General features: G+C 44.7%; 2 protein-coding genes across 4 annotated transcripts; one reads left to right on the top strand and one right to left on the bottom strand.

The window, feature by feature from the left end:
* The first annotated feature begins 343 nt into the window (after positions 1 to 343).
* Positions 344 to 7,328, top strand: LOC115141113 (neurogenic locus notch homolog protein 1-like). 3 transcript variants are annotated; one of them, XM_029679754.2, is made up of 11 exons: positions 344 to 687; positions 1,663 to 1,813; positions 2,123 to 2,455; positions 2,567 to 2,796; positions 2,981 to 3,314; positions 3,595 to 3,743; positions 3,885 to 3,958; positions 4,072 to 4,201; positions 4,956 to 5,053; positions 5,240 to 5,571; positions 5,687 to 7,328. In XM_029679754.2, exons 1-11 carry the CDS (start codon positions 633 to 635, stop codon positions 6,207 to 6,209), a joined length of 2,409 nt encoding a protein of 802 aa, XP_029535614.1. In that variant the 5' UTR covers positions 344 to 632; the 3' UTR covers positions 6,210 to 7,328. The 3 variants fall into 3 exon arrangements, with proteins under 3 accessions (XP_029535614.1, XP_029535615.1, XP_029535613.1); XM_029679755.2 differs by having other exon boundaries at positions 1,660 to 1,813; positions 3,897 to 3,958; XM_029679753.2 differs by having other exon boundaries at positions 1,660 to 1,813.
* Positions 6,485 to 15,071, bottom strand: LOC115141114 (pre-B-cell leukemia transcription factor 1-like). The gene is made up of 8 exons (XM_029679756.2): positions 14,617 to 15,071; positions 13,739 to 13,812; positions 11,746 to 11,990; positions 11,118 to 11,308; positions 9,187 to 9,322; positions 8,930 to 9,071; positions 7,354 to 7,442; positions 6,485 to 7,172 (listed from the first exon to the last, which is right to left on the bottom strand). The coding sequence occupies exons 1-8, from the start codon at positions 14,853 to 14,855 to the stop codon at positions 7,092 to 7,094; spliced, it is 1,197 nt and encodes a 398-aa protein (XP_029535616.1). The 5' UTR covers positions 14,856 to 15,071; the 3' UTR covers positions 6,485 to 7,091.
* Between the last annotated feature and the right edge of the window lie 5,543 nt (positions 15,072 to 20,614).

Genomic DNA, 20,614 nt, shown 5'->3' with positions numbered 1-20,614 from the left:
TGCAGGCTTACTCCAGGGCCTGTATTCATAATGTGTTTCAGAGAAGGAGTACTGATTTAGGATCAGTTTAGCCTTTTTTAACGTAATTAGTATGATTGCATGAACAGGGGGCACCTAGATTGCTTCATGAATACAGGGCCTGGTTCATTTGAAAGATTACATCATGAGGCATTATAATCAGTAGAAAAACAGACTGCAGACTCACACAAAGACCACACACACACACACACACACATACACACACACACACACACACACACACACCGCTCCTATTGTTTTCCACACAGTGTCAGGAAGTTGTCCACATATCCGCAGTGCTTCTGAAAAATAATTAGAGAGAGAGAGGTGGGTGGTAGCAGCACTGGAAGTTGGGGTGTACCACTTTAGATACTTTAGATAAACTGTTCACATGATCCCATTGCGAACGTGGTCAGGAGCGCAGTGAGACAATAAGTTCTCCAGAAGAGACCCAGAGAGATACCCCACAACACTGTAGCGGAGTACAGTCCTGCCGGACCTGCCATAGCTGGACTAAGGCATTGGACCTAGTAACCGCACTGGTACAGCTGGGAGGATAGTGAGAGAGAGTAGGCTACTGCCGTCTCCATCCTTTCTGGGACCTGCCTGCCTTAATGATGCTGGTGCTGTGGACAGCTGTTCTGTTGGGTTTGAGCAGGTGCTGTCAAGGTGAGTCCATCTTCCAGCTATTATCTTGTTGATATGATGTTCGATACCTGTGAGAGTGAGGTAAAGTCTCTACTAGGTAATCGACTAAAGAGAGGAAGTCCTACATGGTACTTCCTAGCAACCCTGAGGAATGCACAGTGATGCCGAAACGTTGATAAATACCCATTAAATTGATGGGAGTTTATACATGGAGTGTGCGACTTTCTTTATTTTGAAACCCAGGAACAAAACATACTTCTTTTTTTTTTACATTGATGTTCTCACTTCTATGTTTTATAGATTTCTGAGGATATATCATTAGGAGAAAATACTATGACGTACTTGACATATACTGCTCTCACATCCTTTCATCATCACTTTATAAGATGCTGCGTGAATGTGTCACTGATTTAAAGATATGACTGACCAAAAAGTGCTTTGCTTGCATAAGAGTCAAAGATTGTACTGTATTTTCTTAAATGTTCACTGCTATACAGTACACCATGTCTAATCCCAACTCTCCTGTGCTATAATTGTATTGTCCCTCACACACCTGCCAAGCCTCTCTATTGTCCCATTCCATTCCATTCCTCATCGCCAGGGTGACGACCTCCGACCTTCATCCAGTTCCAGCCCACTCCATTTCCTGTTGCTATTCGCCTATCCTGGAAACTTCCTGTTTGTGTCAGGCCTCCTATTTCCCGTTTCATGGTTCATGCCAAGGACACACCTTTCATAGCCTGCCTGGCTGGCACGGTACCAAGCATTGTTAACAATGAATGCTTGGTGGTGATAGATACACCTAGGCCTATACAATACACAGCTTGAAAATATAGGTCAAAGCACAGGTTCTTGCTTGATACAGTAATACAGTATTGTAATTAATAGATGCTTTTATCCAAAGTGATTCAGTTTAAGTTAGTATATTAGTATTAAGTGGGAATCCAACCTTTGTGTTTGTGTGTGTGTGTGTGTGTGTGATTCCTCCCCAAGTAGCAGCAGCGTCTCCTGGTGGTGACCCCTGGGCCCAGTGTCCGTCCAGACAGTGTGAGGCCAAGTTTAGAGATGGGTCATGTGATAAAGAGTGCACCGAGCCCGAGTGTCTGAGAGACGGGTTTGACTGTCTGAGGGACAAAGGACGCTGCAAGTAAGACACTGTAGCAGCAGGGAGATCTGAGCTGCATTTCATTCCAGGAAGATGTTCCATCCTCTCTACCATTTGCTCACTCTCCTTCATGGATCTGACAGGACTGGATATGTGAAAGCAATATGGTGACTTACTCTTACCCAGTAGTCTCATATTCATGGTGAGGGGAGTGAATAAGAGCAGAGGGGAGAGAACATTTTCCTGGAATGAAACACACCCTGCTCTTTCACTTTCCTTTTTGTATACATCCAGATGTTTCAGCTGGGGTTCACACTTTCTCTGCATCCTTCTAACTATCCCCTCTCTCAGTTCAGGTCACATCCACTACTGCCGAGACCACTATTCCAACTCTTACTGTGACCAGGGCTGTGAAAGTGCCGCCTGTGGCTGGGACGGGAGTGACTGTCACGGGCACCACAGCCCTCTGTGGGCTAAGGGTACCCTGCTCCTGCACACCCACGTCCCCCTGCAACACGGCACATTTTCCAACAGTTCCCTTCTCTGGGCCCTCAGCACCCTCCTGCAGACGCCCCTCAAACTGCGCGGCACGGTGCCCCTTGACCCCAGCAAGGACCTCTTCACCTTTAATCCCCAGCAGCTCGAAAACCTGCTGGCTCAAGCTTCTTCGGATGACTCAAATGGGTAACTATGAAGAGATTGTGATTTTGCTTCCCCTATTTAAAAAAAACCTTTAACCTAGGTTATTTTGTTAACATCTCATCAATGTTCTCACTCCCCATCTCTCTGAAACAGTTCTCTCCTATTCCTGCAAGTGGATAACAGGCCGTGCTCCCGTCTTCCTTCTACCTGTTTCCCGTACGCCATCGAAGCAGCTAACTTCCTGCGGGCTGCTACGTCATCGACTCGTGTGTCGGTCCCCTCTCACCCAGAATTAAAGGCCATTATTAGTGTAAGAGGGGTTGGGGAGGAAATAGGAGGGAGAGAGGAGGACCCAGTTGAGGAAAAGGAGGACACTAATGATGGTATGTATCCTGTTACATAGTTTGTGTGTGTGTGTGTGTGTGTGTGTGTGTGTGTGTGTGTGTGTGTGTGTGTGTGTGTGTGTGTGTGTGTGCGTGCGTGCGTGCGTGCGTGCGTGCGTGCGTGTGTGTGTGTGCGTGTGTGTGCGAGTACCACCTAATATCTCTGCCCCCCATCTCCACACAGGAGCAACACCTCCATGGATATGGGCTGTGATCGGCGTGGCAACGGGCCTGGTACTGGCTTTGGTCTTGATGGTTGTCTTGGTGATCAGAAGGGTGAGACGACGACGAGAGGAGAGGGAGGGAGGAGGAGAGAGGGTTAGGCACAGATCCACTGTCACTGAGAATGACAGCGGAGCCAATGTGGCCAAGGCATGGGCACAGCACACACCCCACCGAGAGCAGAGGGGCAGGACAGGGAGAGAGAAAGGCAGGAATGGGATAAAGAAGAAGAAAGCGAAGGAGGCTGAGAAGAAAAGACGCAGAGAGCCACTGGGGGAGGATGCCCTTCGACTGCGGTGAGTGAAGATGAATGATTATGGGAGAAGTTAGAGGATGTTCAGTCTAGTAAATCAACAGCGCTGTGATCAGATAACAATTTGCTTCATTGTAATGGGTTGTATGGCTTTCAGTTGTTTCCATTACGGTCATTTTAACCTAACTGAAATTTTACTCTGTCTGTTAGATAAAACTGTTGTGTTGTACTATCTCTAATTTACACAATACTAGTGATACTGTAGTCATATCACTAAGTATGCACAAAGTACTGCTATTCAGAGCATAAACGTATGATTTCAGGCCCCTGAAAAAGGACCTGGATATTGGAAGTGACACTGACTTTACCCAGAGTTCTATGGAGGACATCAACAGGTCCATCTGTGACCACCGAACGCAAGAGCAGAAGCACTACCGCAGCCCCCCGAGCCACCCACAATCACCCACACAACGTAACATCACCTCCTGATCATGGTTAACATACTGTATTAGTAGGCTTGTAAAATGACTCATTGTTCCTTTACATTAATTTGTCACAGAATAATTTACGGTTTGCACAACGTAATTACGCAAGTAACTAAATTGACTTTCAGCTCCACTTTTAGCCCCCCCAAGAGGATGGGAGAGAAATGCTGTCCCGTCGACACATCACAGAGCACCCAATCAAGTGAGTTCCATACATATTCTACATAAATGTCAATATGTTTATTTCAATTGTAGATTACGCTGGTTGTAATTTACAGTATTCCATTTTGACTGTACCAAACATTATTATGACAGTCTACTTCGGTTCAATGGTGTGGTCCAGATGGGTCAGTGGTCCTGATTCGTGCGGTCCGGAGTGGGCTTGACCGTGTGGTTCTGGAGCTGCTACGAGCTGGGGTGCCGGTCAACAACACAGACCACACTGGTATCACTTTACTCTCCCAATTTCCCAATTACATTATTAACCTAAATTTAGGCTAGACGGTAAAAAAAACTGTTAACTGAACTTCCCTGTAGAGTGTCATGGGAGGATTACTGTGCAAATGTATTTTAAAAATCAATATTGCATGGAACAAATATCCATAAATGTTATGTAGCTTCCATGGGTGTAATAACGACATAAATAAACACACTGCCTCACATACATATTACTATATTGTATTACTTTGAGGGTTTGAGTAACCAGTGTAACTGATCTCATCTCTCTCTGGTCCTCCCCATGTGCCCCTTCTCTTCTCTTCTGTTCTGGTAAAACCTCCATGGCTTCCCACTCTTCCCTTCCATTCCTCTCTACAGCACCCCTGCTGCCCCCCTCTCAAACTGATACAGAAGTTAATGTGCCCTAGTGCCCAGGCAGTGTGGATGTACCATATTAACCTTCATTGCTCTTCTCTCTCTCTCTCTCTCTCTCTCTCTCTCTCTCTCTCTCTCTCTCTCTCTCACACACACACACTATCTCTCGCTCTCTCCCTCTCGGGCTGATTCCCTAGTCCCTCACCATCATTTTCATTCTCATTTCCTCCCTTTCAAAATCTCCCTCTTCCCCATCTTTCACCATTTGGGCTTGACTCTGTTGTATAATGTTTGTTCACTGGCTGACTTACTCCCTCTCTTTCTGTACTGAACTCCCACCTTCCTTCCCTTACCTTCCTCCACTTGAAATGCACTCTCTCTCCCAGGGAGATCAGCCCTCCACTGGGCATGCTCAGTTAACCACCTCTCCTTGACAAGAACCCTCACTCGCTACGGTGCTGCGGTGGACCTACAGGACAACAAGGTACCAAGGCCAGCAGAAGCCTCTGCTTTAATGATTCTTCACATACTTGTATGAAGATTTAGGAAGAGGAACTTCAAAGAAACTATGTTCAGTTAAATCTGCGTAGAATGTTTAAACTTTAGGGCACTCCAATATTATTGCTTCGACACTCCCATTCTGATATATACCACTCCCATTATCTGATAGGGTGAGACTGCTCTGTTCCTCTCCGCCCTCCACGGTTGCTACGACACCGCCCGGTTCCTGCTCCTGAACGGGGCAAATCAGGATCTGTCTGATCGCAGAGGACGCCGGGCACTGGATGTTGCCCGAGAGGGCATGCATCATCAAGTCCTGGAACTCCTATTGGCTCACAGGGTTCAGAGAGGGCCCATTCCTATGGAGCAAGCCAATGATATGCTGTGGGATGAGCGTGCCTTTCTGTATAGCCAATGGGTGAATTCCCCTGGGCTTCCTGGGAGAAGTGCCTCCTTCTCTGGTGTCATAGGGCATCGGGATATGTCTTCGCCTCCACCAAGGTAAAGTCTTGTGGCATTTGGCACATCTACTCACAATAACATTTAGCAATTTACTCATCTTGATAAGGCAAATTCATCACTGCCTACTCGTATGATCTCCCTCTTCTTTTGACAGTGATTTATCAATGGGCAGAGTGCAGTGCCCTTCCCCTCAGAACTGGCGGCCACAGCTCAACCAATCAGCAACCGCTTTGGTTACCCCAAGAATCATGGGGCGTCCACCAAGACCAATCAGCACTCTACAGGAGGTTACCTCAGAGGACGAAGATCGTGAAAGGCCCCAGGAAGTCCCGAGAGCAGCGACACCGCACTTCCTGTTACCCCAGCCTGCTCCTCGACAGCGGTCCTTCTCCTGTACCCAGAATGCACTGCAGCGTCGCTCCAGTTCACAGCAGCCCGAACCGATTTATGTTGCCTTATCAGAGAAAATAGCCACTGAGCCCATAGAAAGAGTGATCATAGTCCCTCCTACAGATGCTCCCACCCAATCAGATCGCAGATCAATAGTCGATAGTAGCGACAACCCCAGGAGGGCAGCGCCAGAGATTGAGGCAGCAAGTTTTAAAAAGGCAGAACAGAAAGCCCGAAGTGAGAAGCTAAATAACCACATGCCTGACTCGAACCAAACAGCTTTGTAAGGGGGCTCTGCTGTGAGATATCATGCTGAAATTACCCCAAATACCAGCATGTCAATCATGTGCTGTTTACATTTTCTGTAAAAGGCCCCTTGCTCCTAAATTAACAGTAGACTGACAGAAGGGATATAAACTCAGTCAATAAATGAGTAACTTCAATTACTCTAAATATCTAAATCAATAAACGATTAATGTGCAATTTTTTCTTCTTCTGCCATATTAGGAGGTGACCTGTCTCTCTTATACTAATATCAACCAATCAAGACAAACCAACTGACTGTGAATACAGAGTCTTTATTGTAAAAGAGGTAGAGAGAATACAGGTGTTTTTCACTCACTGTACAGAATGACAGCACTGTTGATATACTCATTCAAACTGTTAACATAACCAGCACACATACTTCATTCATGATATAGACACACACAGACAAACAAGCCCTGTAGAAAAGAGAAAACAAACACACAAAATCTTTGGATTTTCTCTATTGCCCCCACATCCTCTAAATGCAACTATATCTGACCTTTAAACTAAAATCCTAAAATATTTGTAACAGCATTAATAATATAGCCTAATAAAACAATGGTAATGCAATTTCCCAAGCCTCCCTGCCCACATACCACAGTAACATATAAAGTAGTGGAAAACAAAACCCATGATCCCAATTACAAAACATCACACACACACACACACACACACACACACACACACACACACACACACACACACAGCTCATACAAACATAATGAACATGGACATAATATCATTGGACAGTAAGAAACAGAAAAGACATACAAAAACTGCAGCCAAGTAAGAGTGATATCATTCTTTCAGTCTTTTTCCGTTTTCTTTCCATCTATGTCATCGACACAAAGTGGACGGGGCCATCAGTCAGACTCCCCTGAGTGGTCGTTTCCTGGGGAAGTGGCAGAGGGGGGTGTGTTTTGCCCTTGCCAGTTCCCATTAGTCTGCCAAAGACAAAAAGACATGTGGTGACTTGTAGTGGCATTAACCTACATTAACCCCTCTCCACTCCAATACATCTCCCCCACAAGGTTGTTGTTGTGAATGAGAATGTGCTCTCAAATAGTTACGAGCTAAAATAAAGATGATATGTAACATGATGTGAATGACAGTGAAGTTCCATACTTGTGCTCCCATGTAGACAGGCTGCTCTCCATTCATTGGTGGAACACCTAGGAAAAGGTCTGGTCCAGTGAGTGAGAAGCCCCCCGATCCTGTGGAGGAACAAAAGGGGAGACGTCTTTAATAAGGGCTATTAGGCCTACAACATCAACCTGGTCCCAGATCTGATCCCGTGGAGGAACAAAATGGGAAACGTCTTTAATAAAGGCTATTAGGCCTACAACATCAACCTGGTCCCAGATCTGATCCTGTGGAGGAACAAAAGGGGAGAAGTCTTTAATAAAGGCTATTAGGCCTACAACATCAACCTGGTCCCAGATCTGATCCTGTGGAGGAACAAAAGGGGAGAAGTCTTTAATAAAGGCTATTAGGCCTACAACATCAACCTGGTCCCAGATCTGATCCTGTGGAGGAACAAAAGGGGAGAAGTCTTTAATAAAGGCTATTAGGCCTACAACATCAACCTGGTCCCAGATCTGATCCTGTGGAGGAACAAAAGGGAAGACGTCTTTAATAAAGGCTATTAGGCCTACAACATCAACCTGGTCCCAGATCTGATCCTGTGGAGGAACAAAAGGGGAGACGTCTTTAATAAAGGCTATTAGGCCTACAACATCAACCTGGTCCCAGATCTGATCCTGTGGAGGAACAAAAGGGAAGACGTCTTTAATAAGGGCTATTAGGCCTACAACATCAGCCTGGTCCCAGATCTGATCCTGTGGAGGAACAAAAGGGGAGACGTCTTTAATAAGTGCTATTAGGCCTACAACATCAGCCTGGTCCCAGATCTGATCCTGTGGAGGAACAAAAGGGGAGACGTCTTTAATAAGTGCTATTAGGCCTACAACATCAGCCTGGTCCCAGATCTGATCCTGTGGAGGAACAATAGGGGAGACGTCTTTAATAAGTGCTATTAGGCCTACAACATCAGCCTGGTCCCAGATCTGATCCTGTGGAGGAACAAAAGGGGAGACGTCTTTAATAAGTGCTATTAGGCCTACAACATCAGCCTGGTCCCAGATCTGATCCTGTGGAGGAACAAAAGGGGAGACGTCTTTAATAAGTGCTATTAGGCCTACAACATCAACCTGGTCCCAGATCTGATTGCGCTGTAAAACCGACTTCTATTGTTGGGCAAGGAGTTGGCAAGACAGAACAAAAGGCCCAATTCCAACTTAGAAAATGACACCTTTCTCAAGCAGGCCTTTCCTATGCACTTCTCAGTAGTTGTAATTCAGACGTATCTTATTCAGTTGCGTAACGGGCTTTGCAGACATGGTTCCCTTGCGTGTGCTGATTAAATGTAATTCAACCACTGAAAACCCTCCCACTTGCTGGGCAACAGATGTTTCATTCAATAGGGGTTTCAGCACATTTATTTTAAGCCATCCCTTTAAATATGGTGTACCCCTTAAGTTTGAATTTTGTTGACAGACTCAACAGAATATATATATATATATTCCTCTTGCTGCTCCGTAACACAAAAACACTAACAACCCATCCATTTCTACTACCAAATGAACCATAAACTCAAAACAGTTTGTATCACTAGGCCTGGCTTCCTTTCCTCAGCTCTTACCTGTTGAGTTGGGCGTGTGTGGAGAGTCCTCGCTCTGTGTCGCCACGATGGCCGTCTTCATGGCATAGATGTTGGCCTCCTCTTGGAACTTCCCAATGTTCTTCTTGTAGCGGATTCTCTTGTTTCCAAACCAGTTGCACACCTGTTCAGTTAACAAGCCAGTAAGAGGCTGGTCAATGGAGTCAACTGTATATGGGCGTATCAACGGGTGAGCTAATAGTAAATATATGACGCATATACTTATGACACAAGGTTACCTGAGAGACAGTGATGCTACACTGTTTGGCTAGTTCTTCTTTGGCCTCTTCACTGGGGTAAGGGTTGGCGAGATGGGAGTAGAAATACTCATTCAGGACTTCCGTCGCCTGCTTGCTGAAGTTTCGTCTCTTACGCCTGACAACACAAAGGTGAGTGTGTTGAGAGTAGTCATGCAACCCAGGCAGAAGTATACGTTTCACAACTACAGTAACAACTGATATTGACACACAATAGTCATTCACAACCTGCACTGTAATAACATGATTATGCTCTGTAAATAATAATGGGAATTGATGTAAAATGTATCACTAGCCACTTTAAACAATGCTACTTAATATAATGTTTACATACCCTACATTATTCATCTCATATGTATACGTATATACTGTACTCTATATCATCTACTGCATCTTTATGTAATACATGTATCACTAGCGACTTTAAACTATGCCACTTTGTTTACATACTCATCTCATATGTATATACTGTACTCGATACCATCTACTGTATCTTGCCTATGCCACTCTGTACCATCACTCATTCATATATCTTTATGTACCGTAATTGCTGGACTATTAAGCGTACCTGAATATAAACCGCACCCACTGAATTATAAAAAAATATGTATTTTGTACATAAATAAGCCGCACATGTCTATAAGCCGCAGGTGCCTACCGGTACATTGAAACAAATTAACTTTACACAGCCTTTAAACGAAACACGGCTTGTAACAAAAATAAATAGGCTTTAACGAAACACGGCTTGTAACAAAAATTAAAACAGTAGCCTACCAAGAAAGTCATTGGTCACTATCTTCCTCCTCCTGTGCACTGAAACCACTGAAGTCATCTCCTTCGGTGTCGGAGTTGAATAGCCTCAGAATTGCTTCATCCGATGTTGGATCGTTTTCATTGTCGCTCTCGTCACTTTCATCCGGAGGCAAATACCCCGCTGAGCTCATGCTGCCCCTTCAACACGCAGCAGTCCAGCCTTTCGAAACCCGTTGATGATAGTGGATTTTTTGACAATGCTCCACGCTGTCAGGACCCACTGGCAGACTTGACCATAAGATGCTCTTCGCCTGCGGCCCGTTTTAGTGAAGGATTTCTCCCCACTTGTCATCCAAGCCTCCCACTGAACAAGGAGCGCCACCTTAAATGCACGATTTACACTGATGTCGAGTGGCTGCAAATACTTTGGGCCATCTGCTTTTCTTCCCTCTGAAAGCTTTTGTTGTCTTTCTGCACTGAGTCAGTTCCTCACGCTGCTGTTTCTAACGTCTTATCATCGACTCATTAAGGCCAAGCTCCCATGCAGCAGCTCTATTTCCTTTTCCAACAGCCAGATTTATCGCCTTCAACTTGAAAGCTGCATAATATGCATTTCTCCGTGTCTTTGCCATGATGAGGGTGACAAAATTACTACCGTAATCAGAATGATGGGAAGTTTGAGAGCGCTCGATTTATGTCACATTATGTGACGGTGCTCAGCTTTTTGGCGGCATGAATCTTGTGAAAGCGGGAAAAATTCATAAATTAGCCGCGTCATTGTATAAACCGCGAGGTTCAAAGTGTGGGAATAAAGTAGCGGCTTATAGTCCGGAAATTACGGTACATATTCTTTATCCCTTTACACTTGTGTGTATAAGGAAGTAGTTTTGGAATTGTTAGTTAGATTACTCGTTGGTTATTACTGCATTCGGAACTAGAAGCACAAGCATTTCGCCACACTCGCATTAACATCTGCTAACCATGTGTATGTGACAAATAAATTTGATTTGAAATATGACTGGTATGACCATGAACCACTGTTCATTTATGGAATGTTTTATTCTTCATTAAAAATACTACCTGTATATGAATTGTCATTCACTGTCATGGCAAGTTTTGACAGGTGTTATGTCACCCCAATAACAGTGTTACACGCTGACCTGGCGTCGAGGAAGCGGGACCTCAGGATCATGACGGCCTCGCAGGTGCTCTGCTTGAGTTGTGTCTGGATGGAGCTGAACTTGCGGTGGATGATGGCCACCATGCGCTCAATCTCCCTCGGTGATACCGGCCGCGTACGTGACTGCTCCCTCAGCAGGTTCATCACGTGGGTAGTGAACTCACTACAGGCCTACAGGAGACACGGAGAGAGAGAGCGAGAGGGGGGATTGGAGACAGATATGACAGTCAGTTGAGCTCAAAGGATGGAAGTCAACAGCGGGCCGACACTGTTGACGTCGGTCATTTATGTTCATGTTCAATTATCTCACCTAAATTATAACATCACCTCATTTTAGTTTACTTCGCTAAAGGGTGTAATTTTCAGTGTGTGCAAAGTGTCAAGTCCCTCCACCTTAAATCAAGTACAGCCACTGACCCCAGCACACATGCACAGTGTATGTCAGAGTCGGTATGAGTTTGAATCCGGCCCACTGCTCTTTGACTCACCCTCCCTCTATCTTCCCCGTCTTTCCAACACTTTACTATCTCTTCAATAAAGCAAAAAAACAATACAAAAGGTTTCGGACTGCCCCACTGCTTGAAAAAAAACAACAACTAGAAAAGTACCTGGTCATATTTCTCCATCTCAGTGTGATAGATGTTGCGAATCTGGCTCAACTTGCTTTTGTAGTCGGAGTGTTCCAGTGAGCTGTCTGGAGACATGCCTCCAGAGCTGGTGGCTGCGGACACCGCCGCTGCCGCCCCGCCACCTTTCTCCGGCCCAGCCACACCCTCCGCCAGCAGCATGTTGTCCAATCGCACCAGCTGTGGGTCCTGTGATTCTTCCTCCTGAGCATTTCGCATTGATAGGCCTGCAACAAGAGAGGTCTGTCAATCTGATTCATGGTAAACTAAGTTACAATGTCTCCTATTACACTGAACAAAAATATAAATGCAGCATGCAACAATTTCAAATATGTTACTGAGTTACAGTTCATATAGTGTCAATTGAAATACATTCATTAGGTCGTAACCTATGGATTTCACATGAATAGGAATACAGATATGCATCTGTTGGTCACAGATACATAAAAAAATAAAAATAAAAGTAGGGGCTTTTTATGGAAACCAGCCAGTATCTGGTGTGGCCACCATTTGCCTCATGCAGCACGACACATCTCCTTCACATTGAGTTGATCAGGCTGTTTATTGTGGCCTCTGGAATGTTGTCCCACTCCTCTTCAATGGCTGTGCGAAGTTGCTGGATATTGGCGGTAACTGGAAAACACTGTCGTACACATCAATCCAGAGCATCCCAAACATGCTCAATGGGTGACATTGTGCAGGTCATGGAAGAACTGGGAAATGTTCAGCTTCCAGGAACTGTGTACAGATCCTTGTGACATGGGGCCTTACATTATCATGCGAAACATGAGATGATGGCGGCAGATGAATGGCACGACAATGGGCCTCAGGATCTCGTCATGGTATCTCTGTGCATTCAAATTTCCATATATAATTGTGTTCGTTGTTCGTAGCTTATGCCTGCCCATACCATAATCTCACCGCCACCATAGGGTGCTCTGTTCACAACGCACAACAGCAAACCACTCGCCCACATTACACCATACACACTGTCTGCCATCTGCCCGGTACAGTGAAAACTGGGATTCATCCGCGAAGAGCACACTTCTCCTGCGTGCCATATCCAATGAAGGTGAGCATTTGCCCACTGAAGTCGATTACGCAGCCGAACTGAAGTCAGGTAAAGAAATTATTCTGTTGTACATTCCCACAGTTTCATCACCAGTCCGGATGGCTGTTCTCAGACGATCCCGCAGGTGAAGAAGTCCGGATGTGGAGGTCATGGGCTGGCGTGGTTACACATTGTCTGCTTTGAGAGGCTGGTTGGATGTACCGCCAAATTCTCTAAAACAACGTTAGAGGTGGCTTATGGTAGAGAAATGAACAGTACTTTCTCTGGCAACAGCTCTGGTGGACATTCCTGCAGTCTGCATACCAATTGCACACTACCTAAAGTTATCTGTGACATAACTGCACATTTTAGAGAGGCCAGTTACTGTCCTCCGCACATGGTGCACCTGTGTAATGATCATGCAGTTTAATCAGCTTCCTGAAATGCCACACCTGTCTGGTGGATTGATTATCTTGGCAAAGGAGAAATGCTCACTAACAGGGATGTAAACAAATTTGTGCACAAAATTTCGTATGGAAAATTTCTGGGATATTTTATTTCAGCTCATGAAACATGGGACACTTTACATGTTGCGTTTACATTTTTGTTCAGTGTATATTAAAATATTATCCCTCTGAGGTACAGACTTGGAGAAGCACTTTGTGGATGAAACAAATGACGGAAGGGTCATCTTGCGGTAATATTTGAAAAGTCATCATACACAATACATCTTTGTTGAAAATGTAAAATAGCTAAAGAATTTTCTAACTGTCATCTAACTGCATGGATTATGCGCAACTCATTATTATTGTGATGGAGCCAACATCTTCTTCTGTTTCATCACAGATGGCCAGAAACTTTTAAACGAATTAGCAACAAGTTTAAAATCAAACAAAGGGTTTCAATTAGTGAAAATTAACTTACCTGTTTTCTCTTTGATCTCACATAAGACGCTGAACAAAGCTGGTTTCATTCGATGGCAATTCAATGCGTGTTTTCTGACGATTGGAAAAAAATATTATTGTTATTATTAGCTAGCTAACTAACGTTAGCTACTGTAGCTGTATATCTAGTCAGCTATTTAGCAACGAGCCATTAGCACGAACAAAATATTTGTTAGTTAGCTAGCTATTTGTTTGTTAGCTAGCTCCCTGCTTTCACACGCTTTATTTAGCTAGCTAACGTTAACTATATGTCATTCACAACAACAAACATCGGCTCTGTTGTTCGTGACCTTTTGACTGGAGTTCACTGTAGCCTGCTATGCTAACGTTGGCTACGTAATGAAATGGCTAGCTAGCAGCAGCTACAATATCTAGATAATATGTTAACATTTTATTCGTAGAACAAATGTAGCATGAAATGGTTAATGCCAAGATCATGGCCACAATCCGTTTATAATATCTTGCAATTCATATACATGTAAATCTAACTGGCTAACGCGTTAGTAGTAACACATTAGCAAGCTAACAATAAAGCAATAGAGCATAGCTAGATAACTGGCCAGTTTTAGCTTAGCAAGAATTCACCCTCTTCATCGAGTTAGCCACAAAAAATTCACAACAACAACAGCCGTGTAAATAGCCCAGAGGAATAAGTAATAACTATTTAATAAACAACATATCATGACATAAAGCCAATTAGCTAGCTAGCAACGTTGGCTACCTAGCTAGCTTATTAAAACACTTCAAAGTAGAAAACAATTTAAAACTTCTGAAAACTTTAGCTAACTCTTGGCCATTGAGCAAATTTGCAGAAATGTGTGACTAAATCTGAATACGTTATAAACAATTGTGACTAACTTTGCTTGTGCTTCGTCCAAACTTTGGTCGGTGATGGTCATGATTTGCTGCAATATGTCGCCAATGTCTCTGCGGCTTTCATGTCCATTTTCTGCGCCTTCGTGGCCCGTGTCTCCGTCGGAGCGGTGGTGGGAAGATGGATGAACCGAGTTTAGAGGGTGCATACCGGGGTGAGAGCTCAGGCCAAGGCCCCGGCCGTTAGAGGGCCCGTTGCCAGTGAGAGGCTGCTGCTGCAACATCCTGAGCGGCACACAGTGGCGCGGACGAGTAATCACAGTCACACACCCTTCAAAACTCAAACACTATAGCAGACCTGCACTAGAGTCCCCTAGCGATTGACAAAGAAAGTCTCGAAAAAGAATGTTAATAAAATTCGAATTGTACTTCAGACAGAGCCCATAGGCTACTGTACTAGGGATATTCATAGCTATGACTTTAAACTCAGTAATTATTCTGAACAATCAGGTAAATGGATATAACTATGAGGCAACGGCGTGTGTAGGCCTATGTGTATGTGTAAAAGAGAAACAGAAACAGAAAAAGAGAGAAGAGGGGGATCTTTCATTCTGCAAGTAGCCTAATACATTGAGCATTTGCATCCATGATGAGGGAGGGATCATCTTCTGATTTCATATCAGTTAATGTAATAATGCATCAGCTTCATAATAAGGTCACAGGTCTTTACCAATCAAATCATCAACTATTTTTTCCATCACATTTTATTTGTCATGATTCGTAAACAACAGATGTAGACTAACAGTGAAATCCTAACTCTCGGGCCCTTTGTCACATGCTTTATAAACAACAGGTGTAGACTAACAGTGAAATTCTTACTTTCGGGCCCATCCCAACAATGTAGAGACAAAAATAGAAAAATAATAACACAAAGAATAAATACACCATGAGTAATGATAACTTGGCTATATACACAGGTTACCAGTACAGAGTTTATTTTTTAATATAATTTAATTTCACATTTGTTTAACCAGGTAGGCCAGTTGAGAACAAGTTCGCATTTACAAGTGCGACCTGGCCAAGATAAAGCAAAGCAGTGCGACACAAACAACAACACAGAGTTACACATGGAATAAACAAACGTACAGTCAATAACACAATAGAAGAAATAAAAAAAGTCTATATACAGTGTGTGCAACTGGCGTGAGGAGGTAAGGCAATAAATAGGTCATAGTAGCGAAGTAATTACAATTTAGCAAATGAACACTGGAGTGATAGATGAGCAGATGATGATGTGCAAGTAGAAAATACTGGTGTGCAAAAGAGAAAAAAGTAAATAAAAACAATATGGGGATGAGATAGGTAGATTGGATGGGCTATTTACAGATGGGCTGTGTACAGCTGCAGCGATCAGTTAGCTGCTCAGAAAGCTGATGTTTAAAGTTAGTGAGGGAGATATAAGTCTCCAACTTCAGCGATTTTTGTAATTCGTTCCAGTCATTGTCAGCAGAGAACTGGAAGGAAAGGCGGCTGAAGGAGGAATTGGCTTTGGGGGTGACCAGTGAAATATACCTGCTGGAGCGCGTGCTACGGGTGGGTGTTGTTATCGTGACCAGTGAGCTGAGATAAGGCGGAGCTTTACCTAGCAAAGACTTATAGATTTTACATTTACATTTAAGTCATTTAGCAGACGCTCTTATCCAGAGCGACTTACAAATTGGTGCATTCACCTTATGACATCCAGTGGAGCAGCCACTTTACAATAGTGCATCTAAATATTTTAAGGGGGTGAGAAGGATTACTTTATCCTATCCTAGGTATTCCTTAAAGAGGTGGGGTTTCAGGTGTCTCCGGAAGGTGGTGATTGACTCCGCTGTCCTTGCGTCGTGAGGGAGTTTGTTCCACCATTGGGGGGCCAGAGCAGCGAACAGTTTTGACTGGGCTGAGCGGGAACTGTACTTCCTCAGTGGTAGGGAGGCGAGCAGGCCAGAGGTGGATGAACGCAGTGCCCTTGTTTGGGTGTAGGGCCTGATCAGAGCCTGGAGGTACTGAGGTGCCGTTCCCCTCACAGCTCCGTAGGCAAGCACCATGGTCTTGTAGCGGATGCGAGCTTCAACTGGAAGCCAGTGGAGAGAGCGGAGGAGCGGGGTGACGTGAGAGAACTTGGGAAGGTTGAACACCAGACGGGCTGCGGCGTTCTGGATGAGTTGTAGGGGTTTAATGGCACAGGCAGGGAGCCCAGCCAACAGCGAGTTGCAGTAATCCAGACGGGAGATGACAAGTGCCTGGATTAGGACCTGCGCCGCTTCCTGTGTGAGGCAGGGTCGTACTCTGCGGATGTTGTAGAGCATGAACCTACAGGAACGGGCCACCGCCTTAATGTTAGTTGAGAACGACAGGGTGTTGTCCAGGATCATGCCAAGGTTCTTAGCGCTCTGGGAGGAGGACACAGTGGAGTTGTCAACCGTGATGGCGAGATCATGGAACGGGCAGTCCTTCCCGGGAGGAAGAGCAGCTCCGTCTTGCCGAGGTTCAGCTTGAGGTGGTGATCCGTCATCCACACTGATATGTCTGCCAGACATGCAGAGATGCGATTCGCCACCTGGTCATCAGAAGGGGGAAAGGAGAAGATTAATTGTGTGTCGTCTGCATAGCAATGATAGGAGAGACCATGTGAGGTTATGACAGAGCCAAGTGACTTGGTGTATAGCGAGAATAGGAGAGGGCCTAGAACAGAGCCCTGGGGACACCAGTGGTGAGAGCACGTGGTGAGGAGACGGATTCTCGCCACGCCACCTGGTAGGAGCGACCTGTCAGGTAGGACGCAATCCAAGCGTGGGCCGCGCCGGAGATGCCCAACTCGGAGAGGGTGGAGAGGAGGATCTGATGGTTCACAGTATCGAAGGCAACCGATAGGTCTAGAAGGATGAGAGCAGAGGAGAGAGAGTTAGCTTTAGCAGTGCGGAGCGCCTCCGTGATACAGAGAAGAGCAGTCTCAGTTGAATGTCTAGTCTTGAAACCTGACTGATTTGGATCAAGAAGGTCATTCTGAGAGAGATAGCGGGAGAGCTGGCCAAGGACGGCACGTTCAAGGGTTTTGGAGAGAAAAGAAAGAAGGGATACTGGTCTGTAGTTGTTGACATCGGAGGGATCGAGTGTAGGTTTTTTCAGAAGGGGTGCAACTCTCGCTCTCTTGAAGACGGAAGGGACGTAGCCAGCGGTCAGGGATGAGTTGATGAGCGAGGTGAGGAAAGGGAGAAGGTCTCCGGAAATGGTCAGGAGAAGAGAGGAGGGGATAGGGTCAAGCGGGCAGGTTGTTGGGCGGCCGGCCGTCACAAGATGCGAGATTTCATCTGGAGAGAGAGGGGAGAAAGAGGTCAGAGCACAGGGTAGGGCAGTGTGAGCAGAACCAGCGGTGTCGTTTGACTTAGCAAACGAGGATCGGATGTCGTCGACCTTCTTTTCAAAATGGTTGACGAAGTCATCTGCAGAGAGGGAGGAGGGGGGGGAGGGGGAGGAGGATTCAGGAGGGAGGAGAAGGTGGCAAAGAGCTTCCTAGGGTTAGAGGCAGATGCTTGGAATTTAGAGTGGTAGAAAGTGGCTTTAGCAGCAGCGACAGAAGAGGAAAATGTAGAGAGGAGGGAGTGAAAGGATGCCAGGTCCGCAGGGAGGCGAGTTTTCCTCCATTTCCGCTCGGCTGCCCGGAGCCCTGTTCTGGAGCCTGTGGGTCTGGCAACGAATATGTATCGAGGGCCAGCCAACGAGAGCATACAGGTCGCAGTGGTGGTGGTACTGTGATAGACTGCATCCAGTTTGCTGAGTAGAGTGTTGGAGTCTATTTTGTAAATGATATCGCCGGATCGGTAGGATAGTCAGTTTATGAATCTAGATTTCATTTTGGATTGGAGATGTTTAATACGAGTCTGGAAAGAAAGTTTACAGTCTAGCCAGACACCTAGGTATTTGTAGTTGTCCACATATTTTAAGTCAGAACCGTCCAGAGTAGTGATGCTAGTCAGACGGGCGGGTGCGGGCAGCGATCGGTTGAAAAGCATGCATTTAGTTTTACTAGTGTTTAAGAGCAGTTGGAGGCCACGAAATGAGTGTTGTATGGCATTGAAGCTCGTTTGGAGGTTCGTTAACACAGTGTCCAAAGAAGGGCCAGATGTATACAGAATGGTGTCGTCTGCGTAGAAGTGGATCAGGGAATCACCCGCAGCAAGAGCGACATTGTTGATATATACAGAGAAAAGAGTCAGCCCGAGAATTGAACCCTGTTGAGTTGACATGCAGGGGTTACTAGGAGGTAACTGAGGTAGATTTACATATACATTTGAAGTCGGAAGTTTAAATACTCTTAGGTTGGAGTCATTAAAAATCGTTTTTCAACCACTCCACAAATTTCTTGTTAACAAACTGTAGTTTTGGCAAGTCGGTTAGGACATCTACTTTGTGCATGACACAAGGAATTTTTACGATCTAGAAGAAAAAGAAACACACACCTATTTAGGCGAGGTGCTGGCTAGCGGAGTAGAAAACTTGAAAATAAGAATAAAAGAGAACCGCACACTCTAGGAGCTCAGATGCAAAAATTTAATTACCAACGTTTCGAAATACATTTTTTTGCATCTGAGCTCCTAGAGTGTGCAGCTCTCTTTTATTCTTATTTACAAGGAATTTTTCCAACACTTGTTTACAGACAGATTATTTCACTTATAATTCATTGTATCACAATTCCAGTGGGTCAGAAGTTTGCATACACTAAGTTGACTGTGCATTTAAACAGCTTGGAAAATTCCAGAAAATGTCATGGCTTTAGGATCTTCTGATAGGCAAATTGACATAATTTGAGTCAATTGGAGGTGTACCTGTGGATGTATTTCAAGGCCTACCTTCAAACCTACCTCTTTGCTTGACATCATGGGAAAATCAAAAGAAATCAGCCAAAAAATTGTAGACCTCCACAAGTCTGGTTCATCCTTGGGAGCAATTTCCAAATGCTTGAAGGTACCACGTTCATCTGAACAAACAATAGTACGCAAGTATAAACACCATGGGACCAAGCAGCCATCATACCCCTCAGGAAGGAGACGTGTTCTGTCTCCTAGAGGTGAACGTACTTTGATGCGAAAAGTGCAAATCAATCCCAGAACAACAGCAAAGGTTTGCAACTGCACATGGGGACAAAAATCATACTTTTTGGAGAAACGTCCTCTGGTCTGATGAAACAAAAATAGAACTGTTTGGCCATAATGACCATTGTTTTGTTTGGAGGAAAAAGGGGAAGGCTTGCAAGCCGAAGAACACCATCCCAACTGTGAAGCACAGGGGTGGCAGCATCATGTGGTGGAGTGCTTTGCTGCAGGAGGACCTGGTGCACTTCACAAAATAGATGTCATGAGGTAGGAAAATTATGTGGATATATTGAAGCAACATCTCAAGACATCAGTCAGGAAGTTAAAGCTTGGTCGCAAATGGGTCTTCCAAGTGGACAATAACCCCAAGTATTCTTCCAAAGTTGTTGAAAAATGGCTTAAGGACAACAAAGTCAAGGTATTGGAGTGGCCATCACAAAGCTCTGACCTCAATCCCATAGAACATTTGTGGGCAGAACTGAAAAAGCATGTGCGAGCAAGGAGGCCTACAAACCTGACTCAGTTACACCAGCTCTGTCAGGAGGAATGGGCCAAAATTCACCCAACTTATTGTGTGAAGCTTGTGGAAGGCTACCTGAAACGTTTGACCCAAGTTAAACAATTTAAAGGCAATGCTACCAAATACCAATTGAGTGTATGTAAACTTATGACCCACTGGGAATGTGATGAAAGAAATAAAGCTGAAATAACTCATTCTCTCTACTATTATTCTGACATTTCAAATTCATAAAATAAACTGTTGATCCTAACTGACCTAAGACAGGGAATTTTTACTAGGATTAAATGTCAGGAATTGTGAAAAACTGAGTTTAAATATATTTGGCTAAGGTGTATGTACACTTCCGACTTCAACTGTAGGTTGGGGTAAAGTGACTAGGCAAGAGGAT

Source organism: Oncorhynchus nerka, linkage group LG14 (assembly GCF_034236695.1).
Source record: "Oncorhynchus nerka isolate Pitt River linkage group LG14, Oner_Uvic_2.0, whole genome shotgun sequence".
Lineage (NCBI taxonomy): Eukaryota > Metazoa > Chordata > Actinopteri > Salmoniformes > Salmonidae > Oncorhynchus > Oncorhynchus nerka.
Note: the sequence above shows the minus strand (reverse complement) of the source record. Positions and strands in the feature narration are given on the sequence as shown.

What these genes read in the sequence shown, in the direction of transcription:
- LOC115141114 (XM_029679756.2), bottom strand. Translation starts at nt 14,855, where the DNA reads ATGTTGCAGCAGCAGCCTCTCACTGGCAACGGGCCCTCTAACGGCCGG. An exon ending in TGAGATCAAAGAGAAAACAG is followed by an intron (nt 11,991 to 13,738) that starts GTAAGTTAATTT and finishes CTCTTGTTGCAG; the next exon opens with GCCTATCAATGCGAAATGCT. An exon ending in AGATGGAGAAATATGACCAG is followed by an intron (nt 11,309 to 11,745) that starts GTACTTTTCTAG and finishes TGTCTCCTGTAG; the next exon opens with GCCTGTAGTGAGTTCACTAC.
- LOC115141113 (XM_029679753.2), top strand. Translation starts at nt 633, where the DNA reads ATGATGCTGGTGCTGTGGACAGCTGTTCTGTTGGGTTTGAGCAGGTGC. An exon ending in CCCACAATCACCCACACAAC is followed by an intron (nt 3,744 to 3,884) that starts GTAACATCACCT and finishes ATTGACTTTCAG; the next exon opens with CTCCACTTTTAGCCCCCCCA. An exon ending in TGGACCTACAGGACAACAAG is followed by an intron (nt 5,054 to 5,239) that starts GTACCAAGGCCA and finishes ATTATCTGATAG; the next exon opens with GGTGAGACTGCTCTGTTCCT.